This window comes from Malus domestica, chromosome 10, assembly GCF_042453785.1.
Source record: "Malus domestica chromosome 10, GDT2T_hap1".
Classification (NCBI taxonomy): domain Eukaryota; kingdom Viridiplantae; phylum Streptophyta; class Magnoliopsida; order Rosales; family Rosaceae; genus Malus; species Malus domestica.
In genome coordinates, this window is record NC_091670.1 from 30,818,416 (window position 1) to 30,835,852 (window position 17,437).

Consider the following 17,437-nt stretch of genomic DNA (forward strand, 5'->3'; position numbering starts at 1 on the left):
TGTAGATAAGATAGACAAATCTATATTTCCCTTTCAAAAGATTCATTCTGACCTTTGGGGGCCTTCACCTACAAAATCCATTGAAGGTTTCAGATATTAAGTCAGCTTTGTAGATGACTTTTCTCAATATGTTTGGATATTCCCATTAGTTAATCAATCAGAAGTCTTTGATGTCTTTCACAAGTTTTATAGTGTTGTATCTACTCAGTTTAATGTTGGTATTAAGTATAATCAAACTGATGGAGGAGGAGAGTATATGAGTAAGAGATTTCAAAATTTTTTGTCTCAAAAGGGTATCATTCATTAAGTTTCATGTCCATATACCCCTCAGCAAAATGGAGTTGCTAAGAGGAAACATAGACATATTGTAGAAACAGCCATAACACTCATGACGGTTGCTGGTTTGTCTCAAGAGTTGTGCTTTCATGCATGTGCTCATTCTTTTTTTTTAATCAACAGGATGCCATGTAAGATTTTAAGTTTGAATTCTCCATATCAGATGTTATTTGGTGTTGCTCCTAGGCTACAAGAATTGAAAGTCTTTGGTAGTGCAGTCTATCCATATATTAAACCATAGCAGTGTTATGTGTTTTTTTTGGCTATGCGCATGGATACAAAGGGGTTATATGCTATCATCCACAGTCTAGAAAGTTGATTATTTCTAGACATGTTATTCACAATGAGGATGTGTTTCCTTGCAAGATCAAATATGCAATTTTCACAGATCAATCTCAAGGTTTGTCTTATACTCAGGAAGCTCATAGTCATAGATCATATGCACCATTTGTTCTTCCAGTCCTTTCTTCAAATGCTACCATCACATCCGATACTGTGACTATGTCTCCTAGTACTGAGGTGCAACTTTCTGGTTCTGAGTCTACTATTCCAGTGGTCCCGTCACACTTTCAGGGTTCCAGCACTACATTTGATAGCTCTACATCATCTCCACAATCTGAAACAACTTTCCTAGCTCCACAAACAGCCTATGTGTTACCTGTCCTTCATCATGCACAATTGGAGGTAATTCTTCCCTTTGATCCATCTACTCTTGATAATATCTCACACTGTAATACTCACCCTCACAGGATGCAAACCAGGTTGCAAACTGGTGCTATTTCTCGAAATGACTACTCTAGTTATATTGCATATTTTCCTGAATTGTTCACTTTGAGACTGGATGATATGGATACATGTCACAATGGTTTTTCTCTTATGGCTCATATTACTGATAGTGCTGAATCAACATCATTTCGAACTGCTGCAACAAACACACACTGGCAGAATGCAATGCAAGAGGAGTATGATGCCCTTCAAAATCAAGGAACTTGGAACTTAGTGCCTCCACCTACTCACATGGCAGTTATTGGAAGTAAGTGGGTGTACAAACTAAAGAAGAATCCAGATGGTTCGATTTCAAGATATAAGGCGCGTTTGGTGGCTTAGGGGTATTCTCAAGAACATGGTTTGGATTATTTTGAAACTTTTAGTCATGTGGTTCGCCATACTACAGTGAGACTCATTCTTTCCCTTGCAGCCCAACACAAGTGGGAATTGAGACAACTTGATATTAAAAATGCATTTTTGCATGGTGACTTGGAAGAGGAGGTCTATATGCATCAACCCCAAGGATTTATTGATCCTCAGTATCCTAATCTCGTTTGCAAGTTGGTTAAGTCTCTTTATGGCCTTAAACAGGCACCTCGCGCATGGAATGCCAAGTTCACTGGATATCTACCTGCTATGGAGTTCATCATGTCACAATCTGATACTAGTCTGTTTGTGAAATATGATGGTGTGGATGTTATTGCTTTATTACTCTATGTTGATGATATCATTCTAACTGGTTCTAATCCAACAAAGATTCAAGCAGCTATTACAGAATTGGGGGATGTGTTTAATCTCAAAGATATGGGCAGATTATCGTTTTTTTTTTTTTTTTTTTTTTTTTTTTTTGCTGCAGATTACATACAAATCAAATGGAGATATTTTTCTCAGTCAAACTAAATATGCCAAAGATTTGCTTCACAAGGCAGGCATGGATAATTGTAAATCTGTGAATACACCATGTCGACCTCATTCTCAATTTCGTGATTCAGAGGGCATTCCCTTGTCTGATCTAACAATCTATCGCAGTATAGTCGGAGCTTTACAATACCTTACATTCACATGACCTAATTTGGCATATGTTGTTAATACTGCGTGTCAATATATGCATACTCCCACTTAAGTGCACTATGATCTAGTCAAAAGGATTTTACGCTATGTGCAGGGTTCGTTTGAATATGGACTCACTTATTCATCCTCCAGTAATCCGTCTCTTGTTGCCTTCTCAAATTCTGATTGGGCAGCTGATCCCAATACCAGGAGATCCGTTACTGGCTTTGTTGTCTATCTTGGTTATAATCCAATCTCATGGCAGTCTAAGAAGTAAGCTTCTGTTTCCCGAAGTTCAACTGAAGCTGAGTATAAGTCTCTTGCTCATTGTGCTGCTGATATTACATGGATTCGGAATCTATTGAAGGATTTGCATCAGTTTTTGCCTGACCCTCCTCTCATACATTGTGATAACTTGTCTGCTCTTGCTCTATGTTCCAATCCTGTATTTCACACCAGAATCAAACACCTTGATACTGATTTCCACTTTGTTCGGGAAAAAGTTCAGCAGAAGTACATACTGGTTCAATATGTACCCACTGAGGAGCAGACAGCTGATATTTTAACCAAAGGTTTACATAGTCCAGTGTTTTTCAAACATTGTTGCAATCTTAGGCTTCGAACCCCAGCCAAGATTGAGGGGGGATGATAAGTGACACATGGCAGTATTTCAATGGTAGCTGACATGTCAGAATTATACGGTTGGAGATGGGTGTAATAGGTTGTGGTTAGTTAGAATCTGGAGGTTTTGGTTTGTTAGATAGATAAGGAAGGGTAGTTTCGTAAGTAAAGGTGTGTGATGGTTATAAAAGCATTGTAAACACTATACATACATTCATTCAATACAATCAGAGTTTTTCTCTCTATTTCTCAAACGCTTTTCTTCTTTTCTTCTTTCGAATCCTTTTCTTCCTTTTCATAGCTATGAATAGCTGGAGATACATATGTTATCACTGAGTAACACATACACCAAAATTTTGGTAGAAATGAGTTAATTCGACCCTTAAGGAAACATTGAAATAAGAATTGAGGAATAGTTTGGAACTTTGGATCAAATGACATCACTGATGACAACTTGTTATCATGCATTAGTTTCAAATCTTCAAGAGTTTGAATCACCATCAGGACTTTTTCTGTTAATATAAAGTATTAAGATGTTCCCTTATTTATTGAAAAGTTGAGATTTGTTCATCCATCATTTGGCAAGATCAGATTTTTACCATCGTTATGATTCACTCAAATTCAATTATTTTTGCACTACTTATATAACATGGATTCATGGATGAGGGTAGAATTATTTCCGGGTGGATTCAGATAAAATGTATAGAATGAATGCAAATATGGACGTAGCTAAGTTAGTTAAAGATGTGTGCTATTTCATCTGTATCTAAATTTGAATTTTTCTCCCATAGTTTATATGAATTTAGTGTAAACTATATAAAAAAAATAGAAAGATTTCAATTAATATAAAACAAAATCTTTGAAGTTATAATAGTCTCATGGGTTAATCAAACCTTTTTGGACAATTGACACGGTTGTCGCCAAGCAACAAAAATAATGAAAAAATTGGGTTAATACACATGAACTGCTCTGCAGAGATGCTAATCCAGCTAAACAATATGAACATTTTGAACTAATTAAGATCTATTGTTCCCTCCCATGTTTGAGTCTCAATCAAGGTTCTAAAAGAAGTTAGGCGCTAGTTAAACGGCAGGCTGAGGCCTAGTACCTAGTGCCTAGGTGGGGCGGGGGCCTAGAAAAATTTAAGTAAATTTATTATATATTATATAGATAAGTGTTTGTTTATACTTTTATTGGGATACATACTGCAAAATAAAATGACATATAGATTATAAAGTATTAGAACATAATAAAAATATAGGGAACAAACATATAATATGTGTTCATTGAAGTATTCAACAAGTCTCTTACAATTTATTGAACAATATAAAATGTGAAAAGAAAGTTATTTATTTTCTGTCTAAGTGAGAGTTGTAACCTAGGCAAGTCGGGATGGACTAGGCAGTATAGGCAGGAACCTAAGCAGGTTAAGGCGTCATTTCTTAATTTTCAAACGCCTAAGAATTAATCTAAGCCATGACTAGACGGTGCTCGGCACTAGGTGGGGATTTTTGGAACAGTGGTCTCAGTAGCACTGGCCGGAAACGCAAATTCTTGGTATTAGCAGGGTGAGGAATGGCATGGCCAAGAAGGCTTCATGCAGCAGACAGTGGTAAAGCTACATTCATCTCATTCAGGTGCAAATACCCGAGCTCCGCCCGGGGATGTGGGTGCAGGGATTAGGGCCAGTGGGGGAGAGGTCGACCCCTATGGAGGGACTGAAACACAAGAACACCACCGTGGTTCTTAGCCCATTGCTCTGCCTTCAATTGCCTCATTTCTCCAAGTTGTAGACAAGAAAACAGAACAAGAACAACACAAAGAGTTGAGAACAAAGTCCTCCTATAACAGAATCTCATCTCTGATACCCAAATGGAACTTTAGGGTTCGTCTGGTAACATTTTACAGACGGATTTTCAAGGAAAATTGCCTTGGAAAGTGAAAAATGAGTTTTCACAATAGTTTGTAAAGCTCTCTTTAAATTTCAAATATCGTGCCCTTGACTAGTGCCTAAGCTGTTATACTAATTCTGAGCTTGAAATTGACTTGGGCTAACCATGGCACCGCGGTCCATTTGGAATGAATCAATACACACTAACTTGGGCGCCAACAGTCGCATAATGTGTACTTTGAGTGCAAAGCAATTGTTTAAGGTTCATAGTAGTCTACGAGAAAGACGTGAAACGTGATGAGTATTATACTCAGATAGGGACATATCATATAACAGTTGTGACGTGCAAGAATCCGCCTTGAGTTACAAGGCATATAGAACAGAAGAATTAAAAAGTAAATTGTTTTATGGTTGATGCAAGCCCTGAGGAAAGCATAATGCAAAGAGTCAAATTCAACAATATTTTTAACACAGTTGGCGAATATGTGTCACACATGAGCTGGTTTTAATAGACCGAAAACAAATTCCCTTTTTCTTGATTTTGATCGAGTCCTTTATGAGTCTTGACTTGCAGAGAAGCCATGACCAAAGGTTCCCAGCCTCCCCAGTAACAAGGAGTACATATTTATCAGTCAAACTCAACTCCGTTTAAAAACTGGAGTTTGAATAGCAAATCGGATGACGTGCGAAAAACTTAGGTGCAACCAGGATATATCCACATCAGCCTGCAGCACTCATCACGTGACCAAGTCACGCGTACGAATCTCCCCTTAATAGAGAGCTGCCTAGGGGCCAATTCATCTAAACATGCATGCATAAACTTTAAAACAGCAACTCGGAAGCCTTTCAAAGAAAGCCAGGTAGTGAGATAAACTCATAACATAGGTTCAGTGGATCTTCCGAACATGTTCAAAATTAACATGAGATCCTTTGCATATATTAACGAAACAACTTCATTCAATAACCTGAATCTGAAGTTATATAACAAATCATTAATGCAACATAATCAGTTAGTCGATAAGAAAACCCACGTTTTTATCAGGCAGATGCATACAGATACAAGTAATAACTTACAAGAGCAACTTTACAGTCGGATCATTTTGAAAGAAAGGCCACCAGCTTCTCCCTTAACTTCTCAGCATCACCACCTTGAGTTTGAATGGAGAATGTATGAATAACCTTATCATTGTCTGTTATGGAAACATTAGACTCTTGAGGTACAATTTTATGTTCCCTTAGTGTTCGGATGACATCAGAAACCGGGTGAGAATCCAATGGGAAGTTCATCCTGACAACTGCATCCCCGTGGCGTTCCTGAAAATCAATCTCTGGAACCGGCAACTGCTTTCCCTTGTTGTTAACCATCTGCTTTTCAGTTTCAATGACTCTGATCTTCGTCTGGAGATCGGTGATATGGGTAATGGCATCACCAAGAAGAGAGGCTTTATCCATCTTCGATATGTTAGGAACAACAGCTCTTAGTGCATAGAACCTCTGGTTAAGCTTCTCGCGCCTCTGCCGCTCTGCTTCCACATGATTCAATGGTTCTTCTCTCCCATTGGAAGGCTTTCTCCCTCTCTTTCTGGGTTTTTGCTCATCCACTTGTGTCGATGACTCATCCTTAAGCAGCTCCGAACTTGAAACCCTTGTCTGGGTATTGAATCCATCAACCATCATCTGGTTCATTTGAGGAAACAGTTTTACTTCACCACCCTCACTTCGAAATCCATTTGAAGTACCCACTGATTGTAATTCAAATGACTCTGAAGGAAATACAAAATCTTCTTCTATTTTTGGGGTAAAGGAAACGTTAACGGATTGTGATTTTGGACCCCCGAGACTTAGTTCACGTCCAAATATCATTGGAAATGCCTTTGGCTGAATAGGACTAGATTCCCAAAATGCACTTCTAACCATATCCACATAACTTTGTTCTTCCAGAGTTGATTTGACTGAACCAAGTTCCACAACTCCTGATTTCATTGGTACAAACACCACAGTCTGAAACCCAGCCAATCTTGCTAAAAATGATCTCGACTGGTAATGATGTAAACAACTACCTGCATCTGAAACCCAAATTGATTTTCTGGAGTTATACGACTCTGCAGGACCACAGTGTGAAATCGAATCAAGTTGAAATGCATAACACATTGAAGTGAGATAAAACATCTCCACATCTGACACCCCATCCAACCTCCTTGCATAATTATCCGCATTCAAACCACCAAAACATGCATGGAGCTTCTCAACCACCAGCTTCTTCACCTCTTCTTTATTCTGCACTGCCTCCAAACTACTATCCCGACTAGAATTCGCGTCCCCAGCTCCACCATCCTTGGGATCCCTGCAATGCCCATCACCCCAACTCAAGGCAGATCCACCAGATTTCGAGCCAACAGCCTGCCAGAAAATGGCATAATTCCAATTCGACCCGTTGACAAGCTGGCACAGCCCCTGCTGCACACCCAATTTACCCGGCGGCCTAATCAAATCTGACAAAACATTTTCGGAAGCCAGTGAGATCAAGAACCGGCACGCTTCGGTGCCTAGTACTGACTCAACCATGACCTTGTCTTCTTCATTCACCCAAAATTTCTCACCCATCTTAACCTCTCTTCTCCTTCCACAACTAGCTCAAACAACACAAAACTGCTCAAACTAGAGAAATTCACAATACGGCTCTCAAATTTCTTACTCCCACTACAGAAATTCGCAATCTTTTCGCAAAACTTGACGACCGGATCAAGCTACCACCCGAATCACAATTAAAGTTCCGAACTTTGAACACATGTCAGGGAATCATGTCTACACAAATACAACATCTTTGATCAAATATGTCCAAATAAAATTACCCACCTCCTAAAAATGTTCTTAAACCACAAAAACAACGATGAAACTCGAACAAGTTGAGAAATTTAGACTTACCCAATTGGCAGATCCTGAGGATACTTCATATTCATACACAAAGACCATGAATTTACTGCTTAATTAAAGCTGATAGAGTTTTTGGAAGCACAAAATTGGCTCACAAAAATGTCCAAAATCCAGGCAGAGACTTGATGAAACTTGAATTTTCATTCATAAGCCTCCAATGGGAAAAGATAAGGGTTTGACACAAAGTCATGGCAATTACAGAAACGGAAACCTAGCAAGCTCAGCAAACGGAAACGTGACGGAGATAAGGATAATGGGCCTCGTACACCTAATGGGCCGACCCAAAGAACTGGAACCCAAATAGCCTCCTTTTTATCTTTTAAGTTATTAATTTTTTAATACACATATCTCATCATTTGTATAATGACTCGTGATGTAACAGTTCACACTGAAGAATTTCTCTAAATGCACAAAGCCTAAATGTAGAGACTCAAAATCCAATAAAATATATGTATACAACAAAAATATACATACACGGCCAAGAATAAAAATATATAAACGATAAACATGTGCATGAACCTTTTCCAAGTATGCTCGCTTAGAGCATCTGGGGGCTTTATCCTCCATGATGCTACAACATTTCAAGCCTTAGCAAGAAATTTCATCCCCAATAAGCCGAAAAATGGGGCTAGATCCACCACTGGGACTAGCAACTTCCTTTATTGGATAGCATAAAATCGGGCTACATCTAACCTAAAAAAATAGTGGGTCCCACAAAAAAGTAGCAACTTATGTGGGCAAAATTCTATCATTCTCCCTCCATTTGCAAATACACTTATACTATCCTTTTATTATTTTTTTTAATTTTTTTTCTTACTTATTTTCTTGCAATTTGGCTAATTAATGATTGATTTCAAATTGATTTAACATTCATGGGCATTGATGGGTGAAATTTTCAAATATTTTTTTTCAAAATTGTATGATACTAATTTACCAATTGGTGCTAGGTACATTGTTGTGTTATACGTTAAAATTAAATTATTTTAGAGAGCGAAGTATGAGTTTGTTTCTTTCAATGGATGAGTTTGAGATAAGAAAATATGATCCAACAAACGATTCATTAGTGATGAAATCTAACTTTGTCACAATTTAAACTTTTTAGGTTGAAGAGTTCATAAAAAATTAAATTAAATTAAATTAAAAAACATCACTTAATCAAATTACTACATAAATAAATATATATAGCTCCATATAAAGCCCGAAATATATAGTCCCTTATTGGGAGATATTCTTTTATAAAGCTCCAAAGATTCATTGGAACTCTAAAATGGGATATATCTACCACTTTTCCAATCCCATATAGAGTCCCCCACTGGAGATGCTCTTACAACTATATATATATGAAATCTTTAAAGGATTGGATTCCCATTTTTTATAAAAATGGGGATTAGTTGTGAGGTCTACACCAAATTACATGTTATATATATACATATTTACACCAAATTATGCACGTTTCGTCGCTTTCTTGTGATTTTCTTAGAGCAGGTGCTTGAGATGATCTATGATGAGCTTTACTCGTTGATTATAATCAGTTGCAATTACCGTTGCCGCCTCCCACCTTTGGCTTGCATGGATTGGGGCCGGGGGTTGGCACCGACTCTCTAGCTTGTGGTAGAAACGCCGTTTTTGGACCAAAGGTCTTGGGCTTCATCATGCCGCCCGGGGGTCGAGCAGCAGCTGCAACATGATCAGACGGAAATTTGGCTGTGAAAATGATCAAGAGAATAAGCATCATGACTAGCTTCATAGCGTGCATGGTTTATATGGTGACTGAAAAATGCTGTCGAATTACTGCTTTCTCTATATGGAAATATGAAAGATAAGATGCGTGGGATAAGCTTTTATAGAGAGATTATTGAGCTAAGCAACACGGCACCGGAACATGAATTTCCCGTGAATTTCAGCTGCAAACTCTTAGGAAAAGGGGGGCTGAGCTGCATGAAATTTACTCATCACAAAAGAACATTATACCATATATATTAATGAAAAGAGGAATCAGTAGAGATCAAATTTGCATCAAGATGCATAATCATGATAGGCCCTTGTCAGGCATCCGACTTAGCGCTTTTAGAACCTTAGTATTATCTAATTTAGTAAACTTCTAAATTTATGCAGTACCGTAATTAATGGTGTTCATCTAGGATTTTTATGTGGAAGCTCAACATTGTTTTCCAGAGCTAAGAAACGCGGCACCGGAACATGAATTTCCCGGGAATTTCAGCTGCAAACTCCTAGGAAAAGGGGGGCTGAGCTGCATGCAAGTTACTTACAAAAGAACATTACCAGATATATTAATGAAGAGATGAATCAGTAGAGATTATATTTGCATCAAGATGCATAATCATGATAGACCTTTGCCAACCATCCGACTTAGCGCTTTTAGAACTTTAGTATTATCTAATTTAGTAAACTTCTAAATTTATGCAGTACAGTAATTAATGGTATTCATCTAGGATTTTTATGTGGGAGCTTAACATTGTTTTCCATTGATAGGGACATTAGATTAGTTAATCGTAATCATGCAATTAAGTAAACTAAATTTTAATTAAGTAGTGGCAAGTCAGGGAAAATCACTTAACATACGACAGCAGTGGATCCACCTTCTCTGCATTAAAATTACAAAGGTGCGTACGTGCTAGTTACGTTTTGTTTTAGGAATTTACTCTTTCAAATACAGTTTAATGTAAAGCTAATATGCTTAACGACAAAGCTAATTTATATATTTTATATATACTAAAACCCACTGTTCTAGGGCAGTGTGCGGACCAAAATACCCCTGCTTCTTTTTTGTTATTTCAACTTTGCCCTTCAACATTTTTGTCCGGTTCCTTTTCTTTCCTGCTTTCTGCAGTGATTCCTTTTCACTGCTTTTGGTCCAATTTTTTTCCCACTTCTTTTGCTTCGCTTCTTCCGTAGCCGTTTGCTCTCTCCTCTCTTCGCCTCTGCTGGTCTCAAAGTGGATAGTTTTGTGGTGAGTTCTTCTAATCTTGCATCTACAAGTTTTTTATGCAACTGTATGGATTGTGTTCTGTTCAATTTTAGATGTTTGAAGCTTTTAATTTTTTTTGGGTTCAATTTTAAATGGGTTGTTGCTTTCAGAGTTTTTGTTTGATGATAGAGATGGGGTTTTTGGGGAGAAACTTTTAATCCGTGAGTTTTTTTAGTTAGGTTGTTTAAGAGTTACATTCATGGGAATTCTTTTGTTCTTCTTTTTTCCTGCATCTGGAAAATGCCACATGATGTGAGTTTATAATTAAATAAGAATATCAAAATGGGTTTTCTGTGCAAATTTTCTTTTTCTGATTTTATAGAACCGAAGAGGATGTTAACAATAACATTATTGTATGATATGTGATCTAAAGTTCTTTGGTGAGTTATTTGGTTTTCTTGCCACATGGGATTTTAATATATATTTTTTTCGTGGTTTATGCGTGGTTCTCTGATGTGTTTTGATTTTTTATTTCAAGAAAAGTTAACGATACGATCAAACGTTTACTGGTAAATTTTCTATTTTTCTGATTGTGTGTGATTTAATTTTTTTAAAGCTTTGGGTGTACTTTTCTGAACTGCTTTGATTTTTAGTTGCAGCAAATGTTGTTGCTCGAATTTTCCAGTTTTTATCTGCAGCTTTGCAAGCTCTTTATCAACAAGGTATATAATTTTTATTCTTTTTCCTGAATCTTTTGTTGGATGGAATCGTTTTTTAGTTTTTGGTGAGTTCGTCTAATCTCGCATCTGGTACTGTGTTTTTTCCGACTGTAGAGATTGTATTTTGTTGAATTTTAAATGGTAGAAGCTTCTTGGGTTCAATTTAAATGGGTTGTTATCAACTATTGAATTGCTTTCGAAGCTATTTGGCTACTCCCTTAACGCCCTTTTTCCTTTTCTTTTCAACTTCTTCGATTTGCAGCCCCCTTCTTTTTTTTTCCTTTTCCAGATTTAGCTTTTTTCCCCTATATTGTATCTTTTGGCTAATTTTGTGGGTCTTGGTCAGTGCTGTGGGTATTGGTGAATTTCTAGCATGTTTATGCATGCAGTTTTTGTTATAATGTATGGATTGTGTTTTGTTCAATTTTAAATGTCAGAAGCTTTTAATTTTTTTTGGGTTCAATTTTAAATGGGTTGTTGTCAACCATTGAATTTCTTTTGGAGTATTCATTTGACAAGAGAGATGGGGGGGGGTTCTTTTGGGTGAAACTTTTGATCCGTGAGATTTTTAGTTAGGTTGTGTTGTGGGTTTTCGCAAATTTCTATCGTGTTTATGCATGCATTTTTTGGTTATAGATTTGGAAGAACATAGCATTACAGGGTGTTGAGGGTTTGCTGGCGGGAGGAAGTAGCAGCATTAAGATTTTGCAGGTGAGATATTAGGGTGAGAGAATAACGGGACAAAGAGCATCGAAGAAACATTTGGGATTAGGGGTAGCAAAACAGGGGAAAAGAATATGACAGAGGAAATGGACTCTTAATTTTTTTCTTAACTGGTTTGGGATTTTGCTTGCCTTTGGGGTCGTTGTTGGCGTCAAGCCATTTGGTGGTGTCAAGTGGTGTCTGTTTTTTCATAACTTTTATTACTAATTTTTATGTCATTTGCGATTTTGTGTCCTGGGATTTCTGAATTTTATTGTTCATTGTCAGTTTTTTAAATTTTTTTTGTCTTCATTTGTTTGTTTAATATGTTGTGTTTGTGCTGGGACGCAGCGCTAAAGGCCTTTCTTTAATCATGCACTATGGGCGACTTAGAAATCCTTAATACATTTATCTGTGCAGACTGTTTCACCTGTTTCTTATTTCGTTGAGTTTAGATTGTGTGAGAGGTTTTATGTGTTGCAATAGAATAACATGTTAGTAAAGAAATCACAAACTTTTAGAAAAAGTGATTAAGGCAATTGAAAGAAAAGTTCACCATATTCCTAATCAGCACCACTCTCCTGGAATATGCAGGGAAAAAGTGGAAGGTCTTCAGATTGATCACGGCCTCCAACTTTTTCCTAGGACTTTCAACCTCCGTCGTTCTCAATCTGTATACATATATCATCACAAGATAAGGCGCAAACCGCACTTTATCGCAATGACATAATACAATTATGTTTATACATAAGGTCGTCTTTGATATTTCGAGGATATGTGTGAATTTAATAAAAGGTCCCTCCGTATTTAAGAAATAATAATTTTTTAAAATAATATATTAATATAAAATTCAACAATCAACATTCAAATTTAATTTAAATTAGCATCTCATTCTTATTAACTGAATAATTTTCAATTGCCATGAAATTATGATTTTGAGTTCATCCATGAAAAAAATAAAATAAAAAACATAACTAAAAGAGAGATACAGAAATACACTTGTATTTTTGGAAGAAACTAATACAAAAGTTAGTTTTTTATTGCTAGAGAAAAGTAAAGATAGTAATACACAAGTATTTTTATTACTAGAGAAAAGTGAAAAATTAATATATTAAGTATAAGCTTCACTTAAAAAAAAGTATAGGCTGCACTTAATTAGTTGTAACATGGATAAAATCATATGATGATGATTTTTCTCAAACACTTTTTTATTAGAAAATTTATACTCATATGTAAAATATAGGGGGATGAAAAACTTTTGGGGCCCTATGCTACTGCATCTTTTACACAATCGCAACATCGCCTCAGCTAGCATCTAGGCGTACTTAGGCAAGGGGCTAACCGATTTTTGTTAATTTTAATTCAATTTGTTATGTAATGTATAAAGCAACACATAATTGCCTTCGCTTCATTTGAGGAAAAAGAGGAATGTGCAGGGAAAAAGAGGAATGTGCAGGGAAAAAGTGGAAGGTCTGAGATTCATCATTGCCTCCAACTTTTTATTTTCGACTTTTGTTTAGTGGTTTGAAAAAATGCAATTTTGCTTCTCTATTCCGACTAGAATTCGCGCCCCCGGCTCCACCTCCCTTGGTGTCTCAACAATGCCTCAGTGCCTAGTACAAACTGAACCATGACCTTATCTTCTTCATTCACCCAATATTTCTCACCCTTCTTAACTTCTCTTCTTCCACAACTAGCTCAAACAACACAAAACAGCTAAAACTAGAGAAATTCACAATACAACTCTCAAATTTCTTACTCTACTACAGAGATTCGCAATCTTTTCCCAAAACTTGACGACCGGATCAAGCTACCACCCGAATCACAATTAAAGATGTGAACTTGAACACATCTCAGGGAATCATGTCTACACAAATATAACATCTTTGATCAAATATCTCCAACTAAAATTACCCACTTCCTAAAAATGTTTTTAAGCCACAAAAAACAACGATGAAACTCGAAAGAGTTGAGAAATTTACTTACCTAATTGGCAGATCCTGAGGATACTTCATATTCATATTTAGACTATGAATTCACTGCTTAACTAAAGTTGATGGAGTTTCTGGAAGCACAAAATTCTCACCAAAAAGTCCAAAATCCAGACAGAGACTTGATGAAACTTGAATATTCATTCATAAGCTTCCGATGGGAAAAGACAAAGGTTTAACACAAACTCATGGCAATTACGCCACTTAGTACTGGTTTAATGGTATTCATCGTTACTTGTAAGTGAGAAGTTTTATGTTTGATTCTCGTCAAAATCTTAATACAAACTCATGGCAATTACGCCACTTAGTATTACAATCTAGTGATATTCCTCTTCACTTGTAAGTGAGAGGTTTTAAGATCGATTCTCGTTAAAGATATTTGAACCACATTATTGTTAGTCCATTGTAAAGCTTAGCCAACCTCTCTTTCCGTGGTGTAAATAATATCGTTTGTTTAAAAAAAAAAAACCGCTCATGTCAATTACAAAAACGAAAACCTAGATAGCTCAGCAAACGGAAATGTGACGGAGATAAGGATAGTGGGGAAAAAAAACCTCATGTCAACCTAGACTGCTCAGCAAACGGAAGCGTGAGGAAGATAAGGATAATGGGCCTTCTACACCCAATGTGCCGACCCAAAGAACTGGGAACCCAAATAGCCTCCAAGCCCATCGACAAAATATAGTGTAGGACCCGTTAAAAAGTTAGTGATGATTGATGAACATTTTCCCCCTTTTTAGAGGAAAACTAATGAAAATGACTTGAAAACTTTAAGTTTTAATCAAAATGACAAAATGGTGCTGTAAGAAAATAGTACCATGAGTGACTTTTTAGAGTAAAAATGTCTTTTTCATTAAAAGTGAAAATACCCGAGAGTGTTTAATACTCCCTTTTTTTAGTCGTTGAATTTATTTATTTATTCGGAGTTTTTGTCTTTGTATTGAGTAAATCAAAGATAATTAAAGGATAAAAAATACAAAACAAGAAAACAGGCGAAATTGGATCTATTCCAGACGTTAGTGTTTGGAACCTAGGGATCTATTCCAGTCACAAAAAAGGGAGATCAGATCAGTGAAAGAAGAAAAACACGAAGAGATCGAAGGCACGCACAAATTGACAGCAATGGTTAAATGTCAGTTTGGAAATTCATTTTGGTTTTTTATATTAGTACCCCACAAAATGTTGAATGCACTCCACATTAAAATTTAATATTAAATAATTTATTTACCCTACTATACAAAGGCAATTTTGACCTTTTTAGGTTAAAAGAAAAAAAAAATTCTAAATACACTCCAAATCACTTTTAATGTATTATTTATCTTCTTCAATTATCAAAATCCCTCCGACCTTCCATTGTTGAACAAAACCCTAACCAATGAAATTAAAAACATGTTGATTGAGAAAAATTATTTTTGACGAATGAAACACGAAATCGATGTTTTGGAAGCCTCACATAAGGTAAGACTTCATATTTTTTATTGTTTTAGTGATTTTGACGACATCGATAATTATTTAATCTTATTTTTGCTACGTTATTCAAGCTTCTATATTTGTATTCATCTTTTAGGGATCACAGAGATTACATGAAGAATTAAACAACTAAAATTACCATCAAATATTAAAAAAAGACGACATGGGTTTTAATGGTGGAATTGAAAACAACTCACATATGCTTTAAATTTCAGGCGGCATCTTTTGTCAAAATTCCAGTCAGCATTTTTTGTCCAAATTAAAAGCTTTATAAGATTTGAGAAATATGGGGAGTATAGAAAATATGAGGTGCATGTAGAAAATGTAAGGTGTATATTGAGAATGTGAGGTGTGAGGGTATTATGAGGAAGTATGTGCGGTGTATTAAGATAATTTTTCATTTGAAAAAGCAAATGTATGGTGTATTAAGTATGTGGAGTTTATTCAACAATTTGTGGAGTGTTAATATAATAAAGCTTCATTTTTTTTCAATATAAAACTTAATTATAATGGTCAAGATGTAGCAAAATAAGCAAATGCATAGAATCTAATTGTAGAGGGTCCGAATCCAATAAAATACATATATACGACCAATATATACAAACACGGCCAAGAATGAAAAAATATAAATATTGACAAAAAAAAAATATAAATGATCAATCTGTGCATGAACCTTTTCCAAGTCTGTCTGCTGAGAACTATACATATATATCTGTGTGTGTGTGTGTGTGTGTAGTTACACCAAATTATGCACGTTTCATTGCTTTCTGGTGATTTTATTAGAGCAGGTGCTTGAGACGATCGACGATGAGCTTCCACTCGTTGATTATACTCGGTTGCAATGGCCGTTGACGCGCCCCGCCCTAGGGGTGCATGGATTGGGGCTGCCGGTGGGTGGCACTGGACCTGTAGCTTGTGGTAGGAACGCCGTCTTTGGACCAAAAGTCTTGGGCTTCATGATGCCGCCCAGAGGTCGAGCAGAAGCTGCTACATGATCAGACGGAAATTTGGCTGCGAAAATGATCAAGAGAATAAGCATCATTAGCTTCATAGCGTGCATGGTTTTATATGGTGACTGAAAAATGGGGTCGAAACTGCTTTCTCTATATGGAAATATGGATAAGATGTGTGCGATAAGCTTAATTTATACTGAACAGGAATTTCATCAGCTTCGAAACTCCTAGGAAAAGGGGGGTGAGCTGCATGAAAGTTACACAAACCATATTTATTACCAATTACTAGGATTATGTATCTAATTATGGTGATGGACATGTGCTGAACCTTAATCCAAAGCGGTTGCTAGATAGAGTTTTCTTGCCACTTTCGACATTGGAGAGTAAACTAAGGCAGCTCAGCCGCGTACACTTTTAGATGCTTCCTCTGGAAATGCAAAGCAATGAGAAAAAATGGAGAAGAGAAATACGGAAAATATATTCATTTCGTTTCTAAACTTTGTGTTTCTGCAGATACGAGGAAAATATATAGGAGAAAAGAAATAAAGTTAACATTAAAATAGTTTTAGGTTTTAAATAGTTTTCATTTTGTACACTTCCTTATATTTCTCACACCATATTTCCTCCGTACTTTATATTCTTTATTGCCTTCATGTATTTCTCCTAATTTTATTTTAACGTAAAAATTAAAAATCAAAATTAAAAACGAAATGTATTTCTTGCTCAACTTGATACCAAAGTCAATACACGTGAAACATATATATATAAATATCAAAGTTAATGTTCTTTGACAGAAACATTGGTGGTTTTCAGTTTTTTATCAAGTTCTCAACATTAATATTTGGGTTTTTATCACAAATGGTCCCTAAAATTGGCCTACCCCATCAAAATTGTCCCTAAAATAGAAAATCAATCAATGTGGTCATTCCGTCACAATTCTGTAAAAAATTCAGCTATGTGCTGATTGTGGAGCCAAAAAATAATCAAGAGGCGACATGTGGATTTTTAGGTGAAGAGAACAAAATTACCCTCGAGACACACCGGGTTTTCTACACGCGAGCAGCGGAGAATCA

At 36.3% G+C, this 17,437-nt stretch overlaps 1 protein-coding gene and 2 long non-coding RNA genes across 5 annotated transcripts; 1 reads left to right on the forward strand and 2 right to left on the reverse strand.

The window, feature by feature from the left end:
* Positions 1–5,676: 5,676 nt before the first annotated feature.
* Positions 5,677–7,743, reverse strand: BHLH10 (transcription factor bHLH3-like). The gene is made up of 2 exons (NM_001300875.1): positions 7,592–7,743; positions 5,677–7,471 (listed from the first exon to the last, which is right to left on the reverse strand). The coding sequence occupies exon 2, from the start codon at positions 7,268–7,270 to the stop codon at positions 5,762–5,764; it is 1,509 nt and encodes a 502-aa protein (NP_001287804.1). The 5' UTR covers positions 7,271–7,471; positions 7,592–7,743; the 3' UTR covers positions 5,677–5,761.
* A 2,637-nt stretch (positions 7,744–10,380) lies between these two features.
* Positions 10,381–16,717, forward strand: LOC139188486 (uncharacterized). Of its 3 annotated transcripts, none has more exons than XR_011571958.1 (2): positions 10,381–11,251; positions 16,200–16,717. It is a non-coding gene; the product is annotated as an uncharacterized lncRNA (long non-coding RNA). The 3 variants fall into 3 exon arrangements; XR_011571956.1 differs by lacking the exon at positions 16,200–16,717 and adding an exon at positions 12,545–12,811; XR_011571957.1 differs by lacking the exon at positions 16,200–16,717 and adding an exon at positions 11,885–12,520.
* Positions 15,933–16,833, reverse strand: LOC139188487 (uncharacterized). The gene is made up of 2 exons (XR_011571959.1): positions 16,693–16,833; positions 15,933–16,422 (listed from the first exon to the last, which is right to left on the reverse strand). It is a non-coding gene; the product is annotated as an uncharacterized lncRNA (long non-coding RNA).
* Positions 16,834–17,437: the final 604 nt, after the last annotated feature.

Bases quoted from the DNA above. Each gene is read 5' to 3' on its own strand.
- BHLH10 (NM_001300875.1), bottom strand. From the start codon at position 7,270: ATGGGTGAGAAATTTTGGGTGAATGAAGAAGACAAGGTCATGGTTGAG.